We start from the raw sequence: 23,390 nt of genomic DNA on the forward strand, positions 1-23,390 counted from the left end.
TTATGTAGGGATGGTTTTAAAGTAGTGATCGAGTCCAATAAATTTGTAGTGTCTAAGTGTGGACAATTTATCGGTAAAGGCTATGAGTGCGGAGGCTTGTTCCGTTTTTCAGTTTTAGATTATTGTAACAAGTCCGTGAACTTAATTTCTGATGGTATAAATGAGAGCGATGCATCTGTTTGGCACTCGCGTTTATGTCATCTGAATTTTGGCTATATGTTTCAACTTTCCACCATGACTTTAATTCTGAATTTTTCCATAATCAAAGGTTCTAAGTGCCATAGTTGTGTGCAATCTAAGCAACCTCGAAAACCTCACAAGGTGGCAGAGAAGAGACATTTGGCACCTCTAGAACTCGTCCATTCAGATATTTGTGAGATGAATGGCGTGTTAACAGAAGGTGGAAAAGGATATTTCATGACCTTGATTGACGATGCAACTAGACTTTGCTATGTGTACTTGTTGAAAACGAAAGATGAGGCTCTTAGCTGCTTTAAAATCTATAAGGCTGAAGTAGAAACCCAACTTGAGAAAAAGATCAAACGACTTAGGTCCGATCGAGGAGGTGAATATCTCTCTAATGATTTTGGCTTATTCTGTGCGGAACACGACATGATTCATGAGAGGACGCCTCCCTATTCACCCGAATCAAATGGGGTTGCCAAAAGGAAGAATCGCACGTTATCTGACTTGGTTAATGCCATGTTAGACACCGCTGGATTATCTAAGGCATGGTGGGGGGAGGCAGTATTGACTGCATATCATGTTTTGAATAGAGTTCCTATGAAGAATATGGAAAAGACTCCTTACGAGGAGTGGATTGGGAGAAAACCTTCACTCTCTTACTTGCGCACATGGGGTTGTTTGGCCAAGTTGAATGTGCCAATCAACAAGAAGCGCAAGTTGGTATCTAAAACTGAGGATTGTATCTTTTTGGGTTATGCACATCATAGCATTGCTTATAGATTTCTAGTAGTTAAATCTGAAGTGCCTGATATGTATGTAAATTCACTGCTTGAGTCTCATGATGCTACTTTCTTTGAGAATATTTTTCCTATGAAAGACTCGCATGTTATATCGTCATTACCTCTGAATAAAAATAGTGAATACAACTCCTGAATCTGTTGAATTTTCTGAGCATGATTAACACACACTTGAATCAAATTATGAGGAGATTCACAATGCCGCTCCTAGGAGGAGCAAGAGGCAAAAGACTGCAAAGTCTTTTGGTGATGATTTCACTATTTATCTTATAGATGATTCTCCCAAAACAATCACTGAGGCATTCTCATTTCCTGATACGGATGATTGGAAAGAAGCTGTCCGTAGCGAGATGGACTCCATTCTCTCCAATGGAACTTGGGAGCTGGTCGAAAGACTGTATGGTTGCAAACCTGTGGGTTGCAAGTGGGTGTTCAAGAAGAAGCTTAAGCTTGATGGTACTATTGACAAGTACAAGGCTCGTCTTGTGGCTAAGGGTTACACCCAGAAAGAAGGTGAAGATTTCTTTGATACTTACTCACCTGTTGCGAGATTGACCACTATTCGTGTTCTACTCTCCCTGGCTGCCTCACATGGTTTTCTCATCCATCAGATGGATGTTAAGACAATTTTCCTCAATGGAGAGCTGGAAGAGGAAATCTACATGACACAGCCTGATGGTTTTGTAGTAAAGGGTCATGAGGATAAGGTGTGCAAGTTGTATAAATCTTTATATGACCTGAAGCAAGCACCTAAGCAATGGCATGAGAAATTCAACTCGACACTCATATCAGCAGGCTTTAGTGTCAATGAGGCTGATCGATGTGTGTATTACCTCTGTGGTGGGGGCCAAGGAGTTATATTGTGTTTGTATGTCGATGACATACTGATCTTTGGCACTAGTCTTGATGTCATCAACGAGGTCAAGATATTCTTGTGTCAAAACTTTGATATGAAAGATCTTGGTGAGGCTGATGTTATTCTCAACATCAAGCTGATCAAGGGAGAGAATGGGATTACTCTTTCGCAATCCCATTACGTGGAGAAAATGTTGAATCGGTTTGGCTATAAGGATAGCAAATCTAGTGCAACTCCCTATGATCCGAGCTTGATCCTTCAAAAGAACAAAAGAATTGGCAGAGACCAATTGAGATATTCACAGATGATTGGTTCACTCATGTATCTTGCAAGTGCAACGAGGCCTGACATCTCTTTTGCTGTTAGCAAGTTAAGCCGGTTCACTAGTAATCCGGGAGATGATCATTGGCGTGCGCTTGAGCGCGTAATGCACTACTTGGTGAGTACTATGGAATACAGGATTCACTATTCCGGTTTTCCTGCAGTACTGGAAGGATACAGTGATGCTAATTGGATATCGGATCTAGATGAGCTGTATGCCACTAGTGGATACGTTTTCACTCTTGGCGGTGCTGTTGTTTCATGGAGATCATGCAAACATATGATCCTGACGAGGTCTACTATGGAGGCAGAACTCACAGCACTAGATACAGCTACAGTGGAAGCCGATTGGCTTCGTGAGTTCTTGATGGACTTACCTATTGTCGAGAAACCATTGCCGGCAATAATGATGAACTGTGACAATCAAACGGTGATTGTCAAGGTAGACAGTTCAAAGGACAATATGAAGTCTTCAAGACATATCAAGAGACGGTTAAAATCAGTCAGGAAAATGAGAAACTCCGGAGTTATCACTGTGGGTTATGTCCACACTGAGAAAAATCTGGCTGATCCATTCACTAAGAGGCTGTCACGCAATATGATAGACAATGCATCCAAGGAGATGGATTTGAGACCCGTATAAGCTATTCCCTAGTGGAAACCCAACTTATGTGATCGGAGATCCCGTGAATTAGGATCTGGAAAGAACAAGCTAGAGGTTAGCATGAGAGTAACCTTTTAACTCACTCGAGAAGGATGCAATACTCTCGATTACTGCATGGCAGGTTGGCATTGGCCTTAATGTATTATGTTGGCTTTAATTAGCAAAGATGTTATCCTGCAGAATGTTCTTGAAAGAATACACCTATATGAGCCCGACTGTTGAACGGTCGCAGTCTGTGAGATTCGGGTGATCTCTATTATGCTCATGAAGAGATCAGGGAGTACGACCTATATGCTCCAACCGTGAAGTAGCCTACTGGAGGTCAAGTATCAGTTTGACTGTAAGTGAAACTCATTTTCACAAAACATGCAATTCAAGGCTTAGTACATTGTTCAAGTTGTGAATAAGTGTAACTTGCTGTTCTAGATGAAAGTTCAACTTAACAGTCTCCATTGAAACACTGGTATATCAAACAACAGTGGGTTAAGACAAACTTATAATGAGACTTCGAGATCTGGTGGGGGATTGTTGGAATATTTGGGCCTAGCCCATGTAAATCCAAATAATTCCTATAAAATCTCAAAGGCTCATTAGTGCATAGATGCATGGCAACAAGTTAGTCCCACCTTGCTAGTGGAGGTGGAGGGAACCTAACTTAAATAGTTGGATGCTCTCCATACTCTTGCAAGTGTGGGTGAGAGGAAGAAGGAAGAACACGCGTGCGCTCGCTCGCCTCGCCGGGCTGGGCTCGGGCTTCGGGCGAAGGGCGCGGGCGCGCGAGTGAATGGTCCGCCAAAATCTGGGTCCAACTCTTGCGGGAAATCAGCTTTCTTTTGCAGATTTGTATTCTGTTACTGCTGTAAAGAGCCGATTGTTCCCCATGATCGGCTCTCCGGTCTCGGGCGAAGGGTGCGCGACGTGCGCGTGAAAGGTCCCGAAATCGGCTGTAGAAAGCCGATTGTTCCCGACGGCTTCCTTTTGCCACTTTAAATCTGTTACGGATATCACACGTGGAATTTTTGGAAATCGTAACCGACTAGGTTTTTGGGACGTCAAAAACCCTAGCGGTTCTCCTTATAAATACGCGCGGGTGCTGGCACAGAATAGAAAAGGGATATAGAAAAACCTACAACGCACAACACGTCTCAACCTGCCTGTTGCGCCGCCGCGTACGCTTTTCATCCCGTTTGTCGGCGTGCACCTGCGATCGGAAGAGCAGGTCTCCGGAACCTCGTCCTCAGCGATCCTGCACTGGGAGAGAGCGAATAAGGTTTTTAGGAAGCGCTCTGCGCGACTGCTCGAAGGCTTCCATATCGCCGTCCTCTACGTCCTCGTCACCATGGCTCGTCTACCTCCTCGTCAGTGGGGCGCGACTCGGCATCGTCAAGCGCGCGGAGGTGCTGATCGTCGCCATCGTCTTCTTTGCCTAGTTATTCCGGTCAGACAAGAAACGTACGGTTTTCTGTCCCTAACTATGCCTTTCATACCTAGTATGATCTGGTTAGGGTTGATCTTGCTGCTGTAATATTTTAATATTCAATTACATTATGAGCATGTTTAGATCTATTCGTTTTCTATACGCAATTATCGCCATAGTCATGATTTATTTTCAGATTATTTTAAAACTGAAATTCTGATTTATTCCATCACATTGTAAGGAAAGTTTAGTTTTCCTGCTCGGTGTTAGTCTGCTTCTTTTGCTACGGTTATAATCGATATGATACCAACGGGGATGGTATGTTCTAAAAAACCTATAGTGCCATGACTGTAGTTGTCAAGAAAATTACTAATGTGGCTGTCTGACAATCGTGTGATGGTTGGTTCTGTGTGGTTATACTTTTCTGTGATGGTCGATGCCTGTTTTTATATCTTTTTACTGAAACGGAATCGAGATATCCGTGTGAGACATTTGCCATGGATTTGTTCTTCTGATGAACTTTGCCTGCTTTTCACTGCCTTTGCTGTTCCTTTGACTTCAATTCCGCAGTATGTGCCGTTGCATTTCGTATCAATATTAATTTTTTATTCTTTCAAAAAAACAATATTAATTTTTTCGGCAGTGCCTGTCCGGTAATAATGAAAGTCATTTCAATCGCTGCTAGCATTTTCACGCGCCTGATGTTTAGTAGTAACACTCGAAACCGAGAGAAAATAGGATTTCATCCTGGCCTGTCTATCTGGTTGGAGATACTAGTTTAGTTTCCTTCAAAATATTTAGGGAAACTCCTTGTACCGGCCGGCGCTTTAGTGGCTGTACGTGAGTAGCACGCCTACAACCACGACACTGGCACGAGTCGCAAGTGCCATAAAACTCCATGCCCCGGCCGGATTTCAAAGCAGGCAAACTCCGCCCCCGTCCTTACGCAACAGTAGAGCATGATCTGTGGTAAGGACGACGAGCAGTTAGTGATCGGTAACTCGTTCTAGAGACATTTTATCTCCGACGCGACATGCCACCCGAGAACGAAGGACACCAACGCCATGTTCCTCGCGATCGATCTCCATCGATCCAGAAGAACGCGCGTGCCTTCTTCGATTCGGAACGAGTCGCCGAGAGCACCGTGCCTGGGCAGCTCTTCCTCAGCTGACGACGCAGGTGGCGACTTGCATCGATCGGCGCCGTACTCTTCCTACCGGTTTCTGTTGGGCGTCTGCGTCACCGGCTGGAGCGACAGGTCTCGATGCGACGACTTCGCCGCCTGGCCTCTCTCTCTCTCTCTCTCTCTCTCTCTCTCTCTCTCTCTCTCTCCCCGTTCCGTGGGTTCAAAGAAACCGGCGTTGCTTCAGTGCCCGTTGTCCTTGGATAAGCTCAGCTCTGGACTCCTGGTCGGCTCAAGTTGGCGCATGACGAACGACGACACGGTGCCCTTGCCTCCAAGTCGCTTCGTCGCATTGATTCCCGCACAGTGATGACTGATCAGTCAGGGACAAGCTGGAGAAAATTGTGGTGTGTCACTCTCAATGGATCCACCAGCTGCTGTGTGTTTGGTCCTTTGGAGGAGATGATGATGTGTTGCCTGACCGACTTGGGACTAGAACTGGGAGGCTAGCTGCTTATTCATAGTGAGTTCTCCTGAGCTAGGTGTGAACTCCCGACCTGATCAGCTTGCTGTCTATCTCATGGTGTAGCAACATTTGATCCCGTGACTTCATTGGCAACCTGCTACAAACATATTCATTTAAGCTGATAAGAAGAAGCTTACTTGGTCAGACGGACCAAACCAACTGCTGTACAATAATCACTATATGAATCCTGAACTCATCATGTTAAGCCTTGCAAATTACTCCAACCAGATCACAAAAAACCTCCCAGCAGATCCTAAATCACACACTCATGGCTACGAAAATCCAATGAATAATCCATCTGTATAGAGTCATCTGATAGGGGGAGCCAAAGGATGCTACTTCTACTCTAGATGGCGTCTGCCATTTGGCGCTGAACGAATCGAGAAATGGTCAAAAGAATTCTGTACAACAGCATGGAGCTGATACCATACGGTGGCGGCTACCCAAACCCAATGTGGCCGAGCAGAGGAGGATGTCAAGGCATCCGCGTGCCCAAGCAACCACCGCCGGTCCAAGAGTTAGTGGAGGCGCATGTCACATCTTCATGTCATCTGCCATGCTGCGCAACCAACTACACTGGCCTACTCGTAGAAGTAGAAGCAATGTACGCAAGCTAGCACAGATCAGAGGCCGGCGACATGTCTCTTCCCAAGCTAATTGCTTCTGATCATGGTATCTACTCTGATTGTACAGCCACAATTTGCTATTCAGTAACACCACTGGTAGAGAAATGCTCAATAGTACCGGTGACTTTAAATGGGATATCTTGCTTTAAAACTAACCCGTGAAAGACTCTTTAGTTCCTGGTGAAGCTACCAACAGGGACTAAAGACCCTTTTAGTTCGTGTTGGAGCCACCAACCGGGACTAAAAGATCCTTTAGTCCCGGTTGGTGTTACCACCAGAGACTAAATATTTGTCTCGGTTGGAGCTACCAACCGGGATTTAAGGGTGATTTTTAGTCCCGTTGTTGGCTCCAACCGGGACTGAAGCTCCCCGCCGTCCCTTAGCTGTTGGATCCGGAATTAAAGTCTTCATTAGTCTTAGGCATAAAGCTGGCCGAAACAAATAAGGAGGATGAAATATCGTTTCTGTAGCAGTGCACAAAAATGCTAACGGTAATTTTTGACCTTTGTTGCACACGTGTGCTCTGCTGGTATGTCAATAACTGCGAAATGAGAAGCATGAGAATCACAAGAACCAACCAGGTAGGTGCAGTGCAGCCAATTGCAATGCTCATATTTCGCACAGGATTTGTACATATTCTTGTGAATTTCCTACATTATTCATCAAGCGTGATTTTGACCATTAAATCCTTTTATGTACTTGGTTGTACATAAATGGGCGTACATTCAATCTTGCTCATTTCCGGCATTTGCCAGTTTAGCTAAGAGCTTACACTTAACATCCCACCTTCTAGAGTTCGAGCGCCTGACATATCGATCATGATTCTTTAGTTTATAGCGCAAATGTTACGTGAGGAAGGACAGGCTTAGAGTGCGTCTAGGGTTTAGATTTTTTGGTGTCCATGGTGACCTCTAGGATTAGATAGAAGTTTGGTGTGGTGGCTATAGAATGATGGGCGGGGCAATACCGATGGTGAAGGATAACCATGGACGGTATCAGCCTAGGGTGGGGTGGTTGCAAAGTGGAAAGACGAAGGGTTGGCGAGAGCAGATCTAGCGACATCCGAGGACGAGATTGAGGAGGAGTTTGATTGAGGGAGCACAAGCCACAAAAGATAACGCTATCAGACAGTCGGGAGGAGGAGGAAAGACTATCACTGAATAAAAGCTTCTTTTGTGTCACCGGCTCATTATTAGTATATATCTTTAAGGCCTTTGTTTGGACAGATAATCCCCCAATCCACATATATTGAGAGGATTAACAGAGAAATAGTTTATTTGCCACCAACATCTACATATATATATATATATTCTGTCTGTTTCAAATTAAAGTATGTATTTAGAAAAACTAAAATGGCTTACAATTTAGAACGGAGAGAGTATATTGAAAATAAATTATTATAATTTGGAATGGAGGGAGTATATTGAAAAGGATTGTGTTATTATCAGAAGAAGCCATTAAGATTTGTTGGACCAGGATTTTTAAGTACAAGAATGAACCAACTATATGATCAGTGACACGACGATTAAGCACATCACACGCTACGGCAGATAGATGGTCGGGTCCGGGTCCGGGTCCGTCCAGCTTTCTGGGTTCCAGTACTCCGGCAGCGACGCGTCACCGGCGATGCCTCCCGCTAGCTCGAATACCCCTGCGCCGGACGCTGCCGTCGGCCAGTCGGATGCTCCAGCCGCAAGCGCACCGTCCGGTCGTGCGGAGCCGGAGAACGGCGCTGTGCCTGCGGCGGCCGCATCGGAATCCAGCGACTGCTGCTCCGCAAGCGAAGTGGCAACGCGCTCCTCTGCCATGGAATGCGCAGATGAACTACTGAAGGCCGGGAGAGGCCGCGGCGTCGCGAAGAGCGACGCGAACACGGCCGCCTGGTCGGAAAACACCGGCGCCGGCGGGGGCACGAGCAGCGTCCGCATGTCGCCGGCCGCGCAGCTGGCGGTGCCGGCGCCAGCCTCCGCGACGCTCCTGCTGGGGCCGCTGCTGATGCCGCTCGGTTCGGTCACAACAGAGAACACGCTCGACACCGGCGCGTCGCCGTCGGCGGCGGGGCTGGAGCTGGCGCCGGCGCAGCCAGAGTGTCGGATCTTTCCGTTTCTGTCCGAGCCGTCGACGGCTGCTGCAGTGGGGCGCTTGGGCTTGTGCTTGCGGCAGCCGCCGCCGACGGGGACGTTGCGGAGGTGGCCGCCCTTGGTCCAGTAGCGGCGGCAGGCCTTGCAGAAGTGGCGCGGCTGCGCGAGGTTGTAGTTGTTGTAGTAGCAGAACTTGGTGTTGGGCGACTCGCACCGCGGGCACCGCACCTTGCGAGCCTCCTGCTGCGCCGCCTCCGAGGAACCGCCGTTGGCGGCCGCGCCGGCGCCGAACAGCCGCCCCGCCATGCCGGGGACGGGCTTGAGCTCCTGCATGCGCGGACCGTACGGCCTAGGGGCTCCTGGAACGCGTTGCTGCCGCGGTGGTTCGCGTCCGGAGCTGGTGGTTTCGATGGCGGAGCGCCTGTGGGTTTGATCGAGGCTGCCTGCTCTGCTCTACTCTCTCTCTCTCTCTCTCTCTCTCTGCCTGCTCTCCCCTGCTTCAGTGCTTTGTGTCTCTCCATCACAGGAGGAGCCGGTGGACGTAAATACCCTCTCCGCTGTAGCCTCTGCTGGCGCAAACAATTACGCGGTTGCCCTCAGCAAGAACAACCAAAAATAGCCTGAAGATACACCAGCCTCGAATAGAAATACTCTGTCTGTTCCTATTCCAAATTATATGTCGTTTTAGCAAATTTAGATGTATAGTTTATAGATTTATCAAAATGGTCTACAATTTGGAACGAAAGGAGTAGTTGCATTAAAAGAAATTGTTAAATTGATTAGCACCGCAAGAACAAAGAAATATAGGAGAAATGTGAAGCTTTATTATTTATTCTTTTGTATAGAGTGCAAGTACACCATTAGATGTATGGACGAGGTCAAGGGCTCCACTACTAAACCTCTATTTCCGGAGGGTAAGGTACATCATTAGACTAGAGTAAGTACATTTCTAGAACAGTCATCAGTGATCAGATTGCACCTATAGGTTGCTTAAATGCCAATGGGATCGGAGCTATCAACATCTTGGAGGGTGTTTAGTTCCGTAGAAGCTTATTTTAAGCTCCATTACATCAGATATTTGGATGCTAGTTAGGAGTATTAAATATAGACTAATGATAAAATAAATTTTATAATCTCTAGGCTTATTCGCAAGACGAATCTATTAAACCTAATTAGTCCGTGATTAGCCCATGTGATGCTACGGTAAATATGTGCTAATTATGGATTAATTAGATTTAATAAATTCATCTCGTGAATAAGCTCTAGACTTATGTAGTTAGTTTTATAATTATCTTATATTTAATTTTTCTAATTAACATTGAAACATTCGATGTGATAGATCTTAGAATAAATGTTACGGAACCAAACAGCCCCTTATTCAGAAACGAGCTCCAAACAAGAGGCCGGGTTCACGAATTTTTTTAAAAAAAGGGATAAATAAAATAAAATTCGGAAAAGGGGAGCCGGTTGGGAAAAATTCGAAAAATGGGTACTTCCCGCCCGTTGATCGGGCGGGAGGCGTGGGGCAGGGGACCTCCCGCCCATCCAGCGGGCGGGAGGTTCCCCGAGGGCCTCTTCGCAATAAGAAAGTTTTCTTATTCGTGAAGAGGTCCCTGCAGGGGCGTCCAGCCCATCCAACGGGCGGGAGGTTGTGCCGAGGGGCATCCTGCCCGTTGGGCGGACGGGAGGTCCCCCCCGGGCTATATAAGCCCCCACCTACCCCTAAATTTTCATTTTATTCAGCAAAAACCAGAAAAAAAGAAAGGGAGGAGAGAAAGAGAGAAGAGAAAGCGGCGAAGCCCTGTTCACACGTCGATTTTGGAAAAATGATGACAGAATATATGACTAAGAAGGCAGCTAGTGTCCAGCTACACCACGTATGGCAATGTGGTACACAGGAGCTCAAGTTTGAGATAGCTTCCAAAGACAGAGCATGACGTGGTATGAGACGTCAAACTCCTGTAAAGTAGTGCATTCTCAAGTTTGATGGAACTTGTTGTTGCTCATGCATAAGGCCAAAGTTGCTGTACATACCTTATTCTCATGTAATGGCTGCTTGTGCGGATATTCGACATCCTGTCGATATATATGTTTCCCATTACTTCAGAAAGGAGACAATTGCCAGCACCTGGCAGTATGAGATCTATGGGTTCTGTATGATTGGATCGTTCACTAAGACAGCGAATCCTGTGATATATATTCCAGATCCGAGATCAGCTCGGGTTAAGAGAGGGCGCTGTCAGACACGGCGTATTCGTAATGATATGAATGAGTTAGAGCTCTGTCCGAGGATACAGCGCTGCAGTGCATGTAATCAGAGTGGACACACGTATAAACGTTGTCCAAACAATGATGCTGGGCCCAGTTCTGCTGAAGCTGGCCCTACAGGTGATGCTACAGATGGAAGACCTCCGGTTGCATCAAGGAGTGGGAGACGTCGCCGATCGAGTGCTACTACGACATCAGACATTGTTTAGTTGTAATTTTATTTGAACGTTGTTTGCTCATGTGTAATATTTACCGCGTTGAGTTTGTATCAGATCTGGATGTGTATTTGTAATTTTAATAGACCATTATGTGTATTTGTATATTTAAACTTGTTTGTTATCATACTATTTTATTTTTAATGGCTTGATGTACCGTACTATCATAATATTTGGATTCTACGTTGCAAAACGTTATCGCTTAACCATCTTCATACGAGTTTTAGATACCGTAATTTTTTCGTAAAATTGAACTAAATTTTTTTATGTATACAAAAGAGTATGGCGAATAAATCTTATATTTGAAAAAAGTCTGAATTTTAAATAGTTTATAAAATATAAATTCCAACAAAAAATAACAAAAATTAAGTAGGTGGGCACCTCCCGCCCGTTGGTCGGGCGGGATGCCTCAGGGACCTCTTCGCGAATAACAAACTTATCTTATTCGCGAAGAGACCCTCGGGAGGGGCCTGCAAATATTTTTGGAACCTCCCGCCCATCAGCCCCACGCCTCCCGCCCGATCAACGGGCGGGAGGTACCCATTTTTCGAATTTTTCGCATCCGGCTCCCTTTTTCAAATTTTATTTTTTTAATTCTTTTTTTAAAAAAACTGCCGGGTTCACATCAGCCGTCAGCGACGGCCCAGCCCGGTCGCCCCGTGCCGCCACGGCGTACGACCACCATATATCCTAGCTGAAGAAATTCCAGACTTCCACAGCGACTGACATGGCTGCGAGAAACAGGTTAGACTGCTTGGTCCCTCACTACCCGCTCAAGTCAGAGAGCCATGCTTTCGTTCAGAGAGATCGTCATCTGATGCAGAAATCAAATGAATAATGGAACGAGAAAAGAAAAAAATGTCAGCTACTCTGCAGTCACCGATGACAGCAACAGTCAGCCATGGTAGGAAATCTAGAAAAGAGAAAGAAAAAAAAAGCAAAGAGGAAGCAAGGCAATTACCGTATTTCTATCTTCAAAATCCTCAGTTTCAGGATCCAGTTCTTCCGCCTCCAGCATAGCTTGAGCAGCTTGCTCGTCTGAAAAGAGGTAGCCATTGATCGGTGTTTAATTCGAATGCTTGATTTATAAAATAGGGTATTGTTCTAGTTTACACAACGCAAACTAGTTTCATTCATATAGTTCGTAGAACCGAGAGAGTTTTACTGACGCAAGGTAACTGAGCCGCACCGACAACGGCGTGGGCTGGCAAGTTGTCTGCGGTTTTTGCGCGAGGGCCAAATTTCTTCAGCGATGCTTTGACAGGCCGTAGCAGCATTTGCTCGGGTTAGCCTGGAAGGCCCTAGTATTAATGTAGGGCCGAGAGATTTGGGCCCTCTTCTTCACCCTTGAGGTCATCAGGCCCACAGGACGTTGGCCGACGCCTGCATGCATTGCTGAAGCCCGGAGTCGATTGGGGTCATTTGGGTGGGCGTGAGAGCCCTACTGGCCGGACTCGAGAAAAGTATTGCTCCTACTTTTTTAAAAGCTTCCGGATTGTTTTTGTTCTCGCAAGCGAAGGACGGACCGACAAATAAACCGTCGGCCTGATCCAAGTGGCAAACCAACCCACCTGTTCAATTGATGCTGCCATTTCCAAACCCCTGAAACGACGGCCACACCAACACACATGCAATGCAAGCTGAAACGACGGCCGAGACGGCTTCCACCAACACACCTGCGCCGGCGACCCAGCTCGCAGCCGCCACCCCGTGCGGTTGCCGAAAAGCGCGTGCTCCTTTCGTTGACAGCTCAACCGCCGCCGGCGACACTGATCTGCGACCTCGCACCCGAGCCCAAGGTGGAAAGGTCGCCCGGAACAGACGCCGTGGCTGGCGGCATCAGATGGTTCGTCGCACTGACTTGAAGCTGGACTGTGGCTAGTAGACCTCTTGCCAATAACGAGCCCTTTTGATTTCTCGTTGATCTTTCAGTTTCAGGCTCATGTTTATATGCAGTAGTTGATCGTTTGCATTGCGTCCATGCGGTTGTTGTGGGGACCATATACTGCTGATGCTGATGCTGTGACGGTTTTTATACCGATGGCGGGAGTAACACCAGTTGGTGGACGGTGGATGGATGGCATGGATCTGGATGGATGGCATCATGATGCACATGGGCACAAAGAGAGAAGTGCAGCATCTATCATGATCCCACGGATGGTGCACTGGCCGTGGCTAGCTCTACCTGCAGCTATATGGTATGGACACTTGGAGCTGCGCACTATACATGGTTGGTAGTGAGCGCAGCAGTGTGCGCGCCTCACTTTTTCATGCCCACTGAGGATTCACTGTACTCTCTCTATTTAAGTACCTTGTTCGGCTGTTATTTTGTTGATTTTATAGCTGGTTTAGAATAATTAGTTTCCAAAACATCTTAGGATGCTTTATATTTGAGTATAAATTTTGAACCCTTCAATATCTTATATTTTAGCACGGAGCAAGTATGTATTAAAATTGTTTTAGTTAGATCTAATATTCCCAAAACATTTTATTTTCTAGTAAGTTGCAGGAGTGCTGCTGTATCATTCAAGAAGGAGAGTGAAAGTTCATATAGAACTGTCTTACATAAAAATAGACTTAAGCTTAAACTTAAACAAACTTACTTGACAATCACAAAACTAGGGGATTTATTACCCTCCTGTTTCCTTAAAAAAAATCACAAAACTAGGCCTCAGGGGCCTTCGCATGCAAACTTCCTTAGGGTTAGGGTGACTTGCCAAGATCTTCTGATTCACTTGCATTGCGGTCGTTGCTGTGCCTTCGATTCCTCTCCTTCGGTGTATATTATTAACCTGAATATAGCCACGTAGGAAATTAGATACCCGACAATAATACTAGTAAAGCTCCTGGATCCCCATTCTTCTTCGTGCACCGTTGACGGTTTTTGTTTTAGAGCCGCGCTAACAACAAAGTACAGTCTGGAGGGAGAGCAGCCGTTGGAAGCCTTGGTAGGTGTCACGGAGGTGCACGTAAGGCAGGGGAAGCCGGAAGGACACAACACAGAGCAAGCAAAGCTTTGGGGCGGCGGGGGGGGGGGGGGGGGGGGGGGGGGGGGGGGAGGAATACAGGGAAGACAAGGTAGATCAGCTGGGACACACATGCTGGGCTTGTTGGGACCAGATAGGTATACGGCTACTCATCCTCCCTTCACTTGACATACGAGAGAAAACAGAAGGAAAATACAATGCAGCATGTGCCTGCTGGGTTGTGTTTATCTTCACTGTTCAATTTCGCTTGGGGATGGGCGCCAGGCTCTCTCTCCCTCTCGTATTCCCGTGTATTCGGTTTTTTTCACTCTGCTGTATTGCTTTTTATTAAGTGGGGCCCACACCATCATGTGCGTCGCACCCACCCGGTGCGGTGAGGGTTCAATCTTGGGACCCATCGAGGTCGGGCTTTCATCTGTACCGTCACCAGCGGCGCGCCCCCCCACGCGCACTGGTCCCGCCGGCGAGGCCGCAAAGTCGTCGTCGTCTCCGGCGCCGGTCCCATATCTCGCTCACCGAGTCTCTTCTCCGACGCCTCGCAGTCGTATTCGCCTCCGACTCCGATGGCCTCACTCTGGGGAGGTAGTGTTTACCTCCATCCCCGGCGCCCACGCGCACGGTTTTTTTTTCTTCTTTTTATCTCCACAACAACCGGATTGTTATTTGTTTTGCCAGGACCGAGGGAGCCCTGGGATTTTCCCGGAGCGGCTCCTCCTCTACCCTCGGGTTCGGGCGTCTCTTCCCCGGAGTCACCTCGTCTCGGCCGTCGTGGATCTCCGCCTCGGCCGTCACCTCTGCGGCATCTCCTTGGCTGCCATCGCACCGCTTCCACCTGACCCTCCGCAAGTGAGTCTGCCTCCGCCCGCGCCCCTACACCCGCTAGGATTTCTCGTGTCCTTGGTTGGCCACCATCTGCATGATCAGCAACCCGAACTGCTATATACTCCTAGTTAAGAGATGAGTATGATATTTATTCAGTAATAGATAATGATGGTGACCAAACAGCATCTGGAATAGAATGATGGTGAACAAAATAGGTTCAGCATCTGTAACAATACTTTTTTATTGGTTTTGGATCTCATTTAGCTCGTTATGGTAATTATCAGCATTATCTGTACACTAGATAATGAACTCTCTCTAACTGAAATGCTCTGAACATCACTATTTCAAGCTAGCGTATACTTTGCAGACAATAGGGTAGGGGAGCGTGTGGTCCAGAAAATGTCTCATGTCTTCACTATTATATTACTGCTGAAACCGTTGCCTTTTGTCAAGTTTGTGACTTGACTTTGGCTTGTTTTTTAATGATTAAATAGTATCAACTCCTCCAGACAATCAATGAGCGTTGAGGAGCATGAAGAGAAGGAGAAAGGGTGTTGCAGGAAAGCTCATTGGCTTCAGTTACTGATCATGCAACAATGACTTAAAACGGTAGTTTTGTAAGTTCCAACCCCCATAGTGTCTATGGGTTGTGGTCTATGCTGCCAAGACACCATCTCTAGAAACTACACTCTAAAGCCCATGATTGTTAAATTCAGCAGGGCCTCTAGCTCATAGATCAGCGGGTATTTTTACTTAAGTTCATAAGTTAGAGGGTACACCATCGAGATCTGAGAGTAAGAGGAAAAAGAGAGAGAAGAAGCTAGATCGACCTTCGGGCTTGGTGGAGGAGCTCGACATGATGGTAGTGATGAAATGGTCGATGGTGGGTCGGTGTAGACGTAGAAGAGGTGACGGTGTCGACAGCGTGGACGTCGGCGACGCGGTGCAGAGGTGGCGGCGCTTCCCGCCGCTTCAGCCCTCCCATGGATCGGATTGGAACTTAGGGTTTTCGGTGGGGTGTTGGTGGCGCACAGTGAACCTCGTACCATGCGCCACCAGCCTCCACCTCTATATATAGCGTTATGCGACGGGGCCCACCAACCATATTTGGGTTGGGCGCCCCGATCAGGGCGCGAGACCGAATCCGGTTCGGTTATTGGACCGATCCGGGTGGGGATCAACGTAACAATGATGTTTTGGTGCAGATTCCTATTAAACTCACTCTCTTTTCTCCACCTATCATATTTGTTCTCCATTTATTATGAAGACATCACCTTACTTCCAATGTACAATTTGTAGTGTTTAGCGTAATGGTTTACGTGTTGACCCTAAGTCTTGAGACTCAGTTTCTTCCTCTCTTCACTCTCTCATTTATTATGGTGCCACGTAAGCTAAAAGTCCTATGTGGTGGTATAATTAATGCTATGATAACTATCCTACATGGAGGGTTGGGAATGCCCCTAACCCAAAACACTACTAGTAGTTTCTATACTTGCCATGTCACATAGATGCTACACATAGAAACTACATTCCCAATGGATGATTTCTTCAAAATAAACTTGTATCCAATCATATCTCTTCTCTCTTTCTTCCCCTTGTCCCCTTTTCTTTTGTCTTGTTTTCGCGTAGACATGGTTTCTTGCATAAGAAACGGTTTCTTCATATTTTTCCTTCTCTCCTCGATAACTCTCCTGCCACCTCACCTTTTCTTACATGGCAACGTATTTAATGCTATGAAAACTTGCTGAGTTGGAGGGTTGAGATTGTCCAACATGCAAAGCACATACCCTTTGTGTCTCCTGCATCACCTGGATGTGATATGAAGCCCCTCATGTAACTGAGTTTTTTTTATCTTTCACACTTTACTTGCATTTTTGTTATTTTGTTGATTTTGTATTTTTTTCGTCTAGTTGAGCACTACTTTTGTTACTTTGTTCAGCAAGTACTTGTATACATTTGCAGCTCTCGCCACCAATTTTACATATTTATTTATCGGCGGTTTGCCATTGGATGATTGTTTCACCACGGGCCTAACTCCTGACTTCCCGTGAGTACATATCGTAGAAATCATAGCCTTCATTTCCGAGTCAAAAGTAATCCCTACCAAAGGCTCAAAAATATACTTTGTCTTGCCGAATGGAGCTTTCCTCAAGGCTATCTCAATCGGTCCCATCCCTTTAGGAACACGGCAATTTGACTGAGCCTGCACTTTGCAGTTCTATCCCTGCACATTGCAACAAATGAAGCAAAAACTTGTGACCCCAACCAGCAGGAATACGCATGGACACTACAACAAGATATGCTCAGGCAGTTCCAACCTACAGTGTGTATGCATATCAGCAAAACACTCCGTCAAGAAACTGTTCAGTCCAACGCAAGTTTCTCTTGGGAGGCCCCACCAAAAATTCGGCCATTCATCTCTCTGTTGTCTTCTCTCTCTCATGCGTTCTCTCTCATATCTTCTTCGATCCAATTCGCACAGCGATTGCGAGGTCGCAGACCCACAACGGCGAGCCGGTGGGTGGCGGCGCGCCGGCGCCGGCGCGCTAGGGGCTTCTCAGGTGGTGGGGCCGTGCGGGTGGAATCCACCCACAGGCGGATGCTACAGACCAAGCGCGGCAAGCGAAGTGAGCGGCGAAGGCGGCGAGCGGCGCTGGCCTCGGCGTCAAGTTGTGCGGCCTCTCCGCAGGCATGCGTTGATTCTTGCTATTGATTCACTCCATCACGCATCCATTCATGCAATCAGGCTCCGATTCATGTGCTATGCATCTGATTTCGGCCACCACTTTTTGATTCAAGATGCCGCATGCTCAAGCTTTGGATTCACTGATTCTGAAAACTTCCACAGCCTAAGGTCGAGTTGAGCTTGCCGGATTTGAGGCCGGAGAGCATGTGTTGCCGGTGGTGAGGCAGCTGCACGCACAGGCCATGGCAAGGAGCGCGCGCGGGGAGGACAGCAGGCTCCCGTAGTGGGTCAACGACGGGGCCCCCACGAGCGAGCGGCGGCGCGGCGACATGGGAAGCACTCCTCTCTCGACGCCGGCAGCAATCGAAGGCACGGCTGGGCGCAGGTGTGGACCCCACAAACGCGTGGTGAAGAAATCAGATATAGCTCCCAACGCGCGTTCACCCGTTTCTTCGTTCATTGGACTCTGCGCCGACGAGTGGTGCATGAGAAACGGTTTCTACATTTTCTCCCCTCTCTCTTCATTAACTTGCTACATCAAATTTTTGCTTACGTAGCGATCTAATTAATTCTATAGACACCTCGTGGAGGGTTGGGACTGCCCTTAGAGATAAGCTGTCAAACATTGTCTACGAGATGCCATATCACATAGATACTACTTAAGAAACTATAATTTCCAATATATAATTTGTAATTGTGGTTATAAAATAAATTTCTCCAATGACTTTTCTCCTCTCTTTATCGATCCCTTTTCTTTCCACTTTTTAATTCTATCTTAGTATCCGTGGTATCCATCCCAGTAGATATTATGTAGTTTTTTAATTTCCCGGTAGATATTGTGTAGTTTTTTAGATTTTGATTTTGTGCGAGAAACCATTTCTTGCATGAGATCCAATTTTCTGATCTTTTCTTCTCACTCCTCTTTAATTGCATTGCCAAATCAGTGAAACTTCTGCTCTAAGATCAATAGAAGATGATGAGATGATCAATTGCATAATCAGTGGTCTGCGCTTCTGCCTATTACACTATTCCAAAGGTGCACATCCCCGGGTTCTGCGCTTCTGCATGTTAAGAGATAAGGATGTTGAATATATGTAAATCTATGTGTTCATGATAATCACTATGTTTTAGTTTTTACCATGTATAATAAGTACGATGTCTATAGACTCTGGTAGTTCAGCTTGTTGTTTGCCTGAGAAAGTGAGTGTTATAGTTACAATCATTGCGGTGGTGGGAATCGGCCCTGTTGTATTTATGCCGTAGGTTTTTGCAAATCTTTGTTGTAATGCACTCTTTGTTTTCATATTTATATGGATTGAATGTGAATTTTTGGTGAAACAAATATAGTGGCAGTGAATTGGATCTAAGTAAATCGAATCGATGTGAATGTAAATAAACATTTGTATCAGTGAAAATGGCCAAGAGGAAATGAATAAAGAGTTATCCTAGACTTGCGAGATACAAATGTGTAAATATCTTCTGAATTTAAGTATCAGAATATATAGTAATGCCGAATAACATTTTACAGAACTAATAACTCCCTGATAATCAAATAATATTGATAACACAGACCACATCCATATCTGGGGACCAATAAAGTGGAAGGAACAGATATTAATGGTTTAAAATTATAGCTAGCTTTTATGACGGATGGTTCAGTAAGATTCTTATTTAAATGAATTAAAAAACAGCTGTGGTTAATATACTCAGAGGATGTTCAAAATTACATAAGGCAAAGGACCATGGGAGCCTTTTGAAATTGCATACATGCCTCAATGATCACGTTCAGTCACAGCTTCACAATATCAATCCAAGAAATGTTTATGTTTATAACTATAGGAGCACATGCCCAGGTAAGGCACTCACCGATAGTTTAAACTACAAAGTAGGCACAAAGAGAAATTAAAAACTTGTGCTTAGCTTGAGGAAGTCTCCTGTCATCCACTCATCCTTGCCTTCCTGCAGATGGAAAGAAAGCCAATAACTGAGCAGCGGGACCCTATCACCCTATCTCAATCATGAGATAATATAGAGACATTTGAAACAAGTCAATCTCCATCCTCATACAAAAAGCTATTTTGACGGTTCCCAGCGGGTCTACTTTCCAATGGTATTCTGGCTAGCCCAAGACCGCGCCTGGAATGGGCGATCGTCCTTGGGGGCCGGGACTTCGTCCAGACCACCTGGGCCCGTGACCGCATCGGTCGCCCGGTCGGAGAAAACCTGGCTTGTGTCCCCGGCCGAGGGGATGCTCGGGGACAGGGTCCGTACCACAGCTCCGACTGAGATCTCCGACCAGGCTCCACCTTACACGCGTCACTATCTCCGACCGGCGAAGCCGAGGCCAGCCGGACCTTGCGTACTGGCAGGCTCCGGGAGCAGGTGCGGCGGATAAGGATTCACGCCGAAGTCAACTTGCCGTACGGACCAACCACTCCCCTCATGGGGTTACAGTCCTCCTTGCTGCCATAGCAGGGGGATACTATTCCACTTGCCCATCCTCGCGAAGGGACGGGGAGGGACGTCATCACGATACGGCGAACACGCCTCCATCACAATGGAGTGATAGGGTGTAGCGCCGGGGACGGGGCGTGACTGCCACACCATACTTATCGACGCAGGACCAGCCCCCGACCGACAGAGCACGACATACAGGGATAGAACAAGACGGCCACTCCGCGGCATAGGACTTGGGAGGTGGCCGCACGAGGACTCCGACTGACGGAGTTGGCAGTCCCGACTGACAAAGCTGACGACCTTGACCATCGGGGCAAGAAAACTCTCTCTCTCTCTTTCTACCAGCCCCCCTATAAGGAGGGCCCCCTTGGACTATAAAAGGGAGGGTCATCCGTTTAGGAAAGGGCATCGCTCCACAAGTAGACTCATCGCCTAAACCAGTATAAATCTTAAGTCATTGTGTGCTAGGCCACCTCCGATCACAACGCGCGACATACACTTCGAGTAGATTTAGCCGTCGGCCATTTCCGGAACCGACAGTTTGGCACCGTCCATGGGGAAGGCGTCGTGCGTTCACCATCCTGGCGATCGAATGGCCTTCGTCTTCGATACCTCCAGCTTTACGAGCCTAGGCGATATGATTCACTTCGGCTCGTTGGAGTTTCCCATGGCCCCAAGCGCTGGGCTGTGGGCACCTCCCATCTTCACGCCCTTCCAGGCCTTCCATTTTGGAAGCCTGGACTTCGTTGCTCAGTTTACTAGTTCCCGACTAGTACTCTATATTACTGAAGGGGCCTCGCTTCTATACTTCCAGTAACGCTCTGTTTACTAGTTCTCGACTAGTACTTTATGTTACTGAAGGGGCCTCACTCCCATACTCCATGACCTAGCCAAGGAGATCGAGGAGGAGTCCACTCTCGACGCGACTTCAACTCATGCTGCACCAGGACTTCTCGGGTCGGATGGAATCTGATCCTGGGGAAGAGCGTACCCGACTCCTATTCGGGTTACGAAACGCGGCTCCTGTGTACCAGGAGTCCATGCAATTTGAGTCCCATCCAATGCCCGATGCATCTGCTCAAGATTGTGCAGTCAACATGTGGCTTCATCAATCGATTCCGACTAATTGGCTTCATCAACAACTATTGCGGCTTCATTGACAATTGCCTATGAATCAAGCTAAGGGATCAGACTTGGACCATGCTGCTTGGTGAGGTATGTTCCCGAGCACTGCCTTACTTGGCCATCACTTTGTCAACACATATCACTCAGCATGCTTTCGACGACTCGTCCAGCTCCTTGGCTCGGGGCCTGGGCGCTAACAACTACTCGACATGGCTGCTAGAGCTCACGTGGCTCATACACTCGGGGGCTGGACGCTGCAAAACTACTTGGAAGACTTGCAAAAGAACCTAATTTAAGAGACTTTTGAGGATTTATCTCGGAAAGATAATTGTTTAACCATTATTTTAGAGATTTTATTCTAAAATAAGGGGTTTTTCAAACTTTTAACCCAGAGGTCTTATCTAGCCATTAAATCAGGGATAAGATCTGTTTTGAGCGGTAATTTCAAAAATTTTTAGGAAAGTTATTTGCTTAATCATTTTTTCCGGAATACCGTTTTGAAAAAGGGGTTTACAAATTTCTGAACCAATTTACCCATTTTGACCATCAACTCAAATTCTTTATATTTTACACAACCTATGCTACGATTATTTGGATCCTTTTTCCAAACGTTAGGATTTGGACTCAAGCCTCGGGGGCTGCGGGACATGTGTCACTGATGGCTTATTTTTAAATTTTTGGAAGATAAGAGCAGAAGATTCAAGTCTAATTTCACCCTCAGCCTGATTCTTCAATTCAACCTAAGGCTCGGGGGCTACTCCATATGGAGTGCGAGTTTCATCGCACCCCATATAAAAGAAGACTTGACAACTACTCAGGGCATGAGCACCTCACAGCCTCGATGCAACCAAGTAAGTATGCGGAAGATACCTTCAAGATAGAGTTTAGGAGATCTTGAAGACGCCTTCAGAAATACTCGAAAGCTTGCAGTACTCGACTACGAAGAGCTCGGAGGCTTGTCAGATCTAGGACCACGGGACTGCGCACATGGCGTACATATTCTAGGATAAAGGATGCGACATAGCCCACACCCTACACCAATTATAACTACTCGTACAGGAGTAGAACTAGTCGAAACAGAAGGAAACTATCCGAGTAGTACTCGGGTAGAACTCCTAAGCTAGTATCAGGCTAGAATTTCCATGTAACCCTATCCCCTCAGACTACATAAGGGCGAGCAGGGACCCCCAAACATCAACCAACAATCAACACCTAAGGCAATACAAATCACCACACAGGACGTAGGGTATTACGCTCTTGGCGGCCCGAACCTGTTTAAATCTTATGTTCTTTACACCTTCGAGTTTCTAATTTTGGCGACACCCCACCTACAATCTACCACCTCGGGGATATCCCTCGGTGGGCTTGGAGGTTAAACATCGACAGCGTCGCGATCTTCCCCCATCCAGACCCAACGCGTGATCTCCATCTCCTTCTTTGTCCGCTTCTCAACCTTCTCAGCTTTCTTCTTCTTCTTGTCTCGGGAAGCCTTTACTTGGGCGGCCTGCTTGGCCATGCCTTCTGCCCCCTTCGGGAGGTGGGGGCAGGATTGGGGACAACCAGGCCCCTGGAAAAGTAAGGCATAGTCAGGAGACGGTCGGGCACCCGAGGACCAGCAAGGAGGAGAGAGGAGGACTTACCAAATTAGGCGGGTGCCCCTCGCTGAAGGCCGACGGATCCATAATGACCCATTGGTTCCCCACCTTGAGGACCATATCAAGCCACGACCACACCTCATCATCGGGCACCGCCGTCATTGACACCCGATCGGGATTTGTGAGGCCAGTGTACTCCCACATCTTTATCGATCTAAAGGCCAATGGGACAACTCGATGGGAGAACATGGTGCCGAAAAGCCGCACCCCATCGAGGTTGTCCTCCATGACGCGCTTCCACAGCGCCTTCTCGAGGATCTCCACGCTCTCCTTCTCCGCAGCAGGGTGCCCCCATGTCCAGCTTTCCTTCCTCATGGGGTGCGCCCCCGTGAACGACGGGAATGGGTTACCCGCAAGGTTGCTGATATAGAACCATTCTTCATGCCACCCACGGTTCGAGTCCGTGGGGGTGTACGCTGGGTAGTCTCCTGGCCGGCGAGCCCCCTTTTGTAGGCCGAAGCCCCCGACCGACGTGAGCTCCGAGTCCCCCTTCACCGACAAGGCTCGCCTATAGAAGAAGGCCCGAAATAGATTCACGTGCGGCTCCTCATGCTCTGCCGGGGGAGCCCTCCAGTGCA

The 23,390-nt window shown here is 47.2% G+C and overlaps 2 protein-coding genes across 2 annotated transcripts; one reads left to right on the forward strand and one right to left on the reverse strand.

The window, feature by feature from the left end:
• Positions 1-7,937: 7,937 nt before the first annotated feature.
• On the reverse strand, positions 7,938-9,281 carry LOC112889940 (dof zinc finger protein 4-like). Its single transcript, XM_025956743.1, has one exon. The coding sequence runs from the start codon at positions 8,928-8,930 to the stop codon at positions 8,058-8,060; it is 873 nt and encodes a 290-aa protein (XP_025812528.1). The 5' UTR covers positions 8,931-9,281; the 3' UTR covers positions 7,938-8,057.
• A 3,779-nt stretch (positions 9,282-13,060) lies between these two features.
• LOC112890417 lies at positions 13,061-18,942 on the forward strand. Its single transcript, XM_025957311.1, has 4 exons — positions 13,061-13,310; positions 14,400-14,649; positions 14,743-14,913; positions 18,520-18,942. The coding sequence occupies exons 1-4, from the start codon at positions 13,061-13,063 to the stop codon at positions 18,671-18,673; spliced, it is 825 nt and encodes a 274-aa protein (XP_025813096.1). The 3' UTR covers positions 18,674-18,942.
• The last annotated feature ends 4,448 nt before the right edge of the window (positions 18,943-23,390 follow it).

The sequence above is a fragment of the Panicum hallii genome, chromosome 4 (genome assembly GCF_002211085.1).
Source record: "Panicum hallii strain FIL2 chromosome 4, PHallii_v3.1, whole genome shotgun sequence".
In the NCBI taxonomy this organism is placed as follows: Eukaryota; Viridiplantae; Streptophyta; class Magnoliopsida; order Poales; family Poaceae; genus Panicum; species Panicum hallii.

What these genes read in the sequence shown, in the direction of transcription:
- LOC112890417 (XM_025957311.1), top strand. Translation starts at nt 13,061, where the DNA reads ATGCGGTTGTTGTGGGGACCATATACTGCTGATGCTGATGCTGTGACG. An exon ending in GATGGCCTCACTCTGGGGAG is followed by an intron (nt 14,650 to 14,742) that starts GTAGTGTTTACC and finishes TTGTTTTGCCAG; the next exon opens with GACCGAGGGAGCCCTGGGAT. An exon ending in TTCCACCTGACCCTCCGCAA is followed by an intron (nt 14,914 to 18,519) that starts GTGAGTCTGCCT and finishes TTGCCAAATCAG; the next exon opens with TGAAACTTCTGCTCTAAGAT.
- LOC112889940 (XM_025956743.1), bottom strand. Translation starts at nt 8,930, where the DNA reads ATGCAGGAGCTCAAGCCCGTCCCCGGCATGGCGGGGCGGCTGTTCGGC.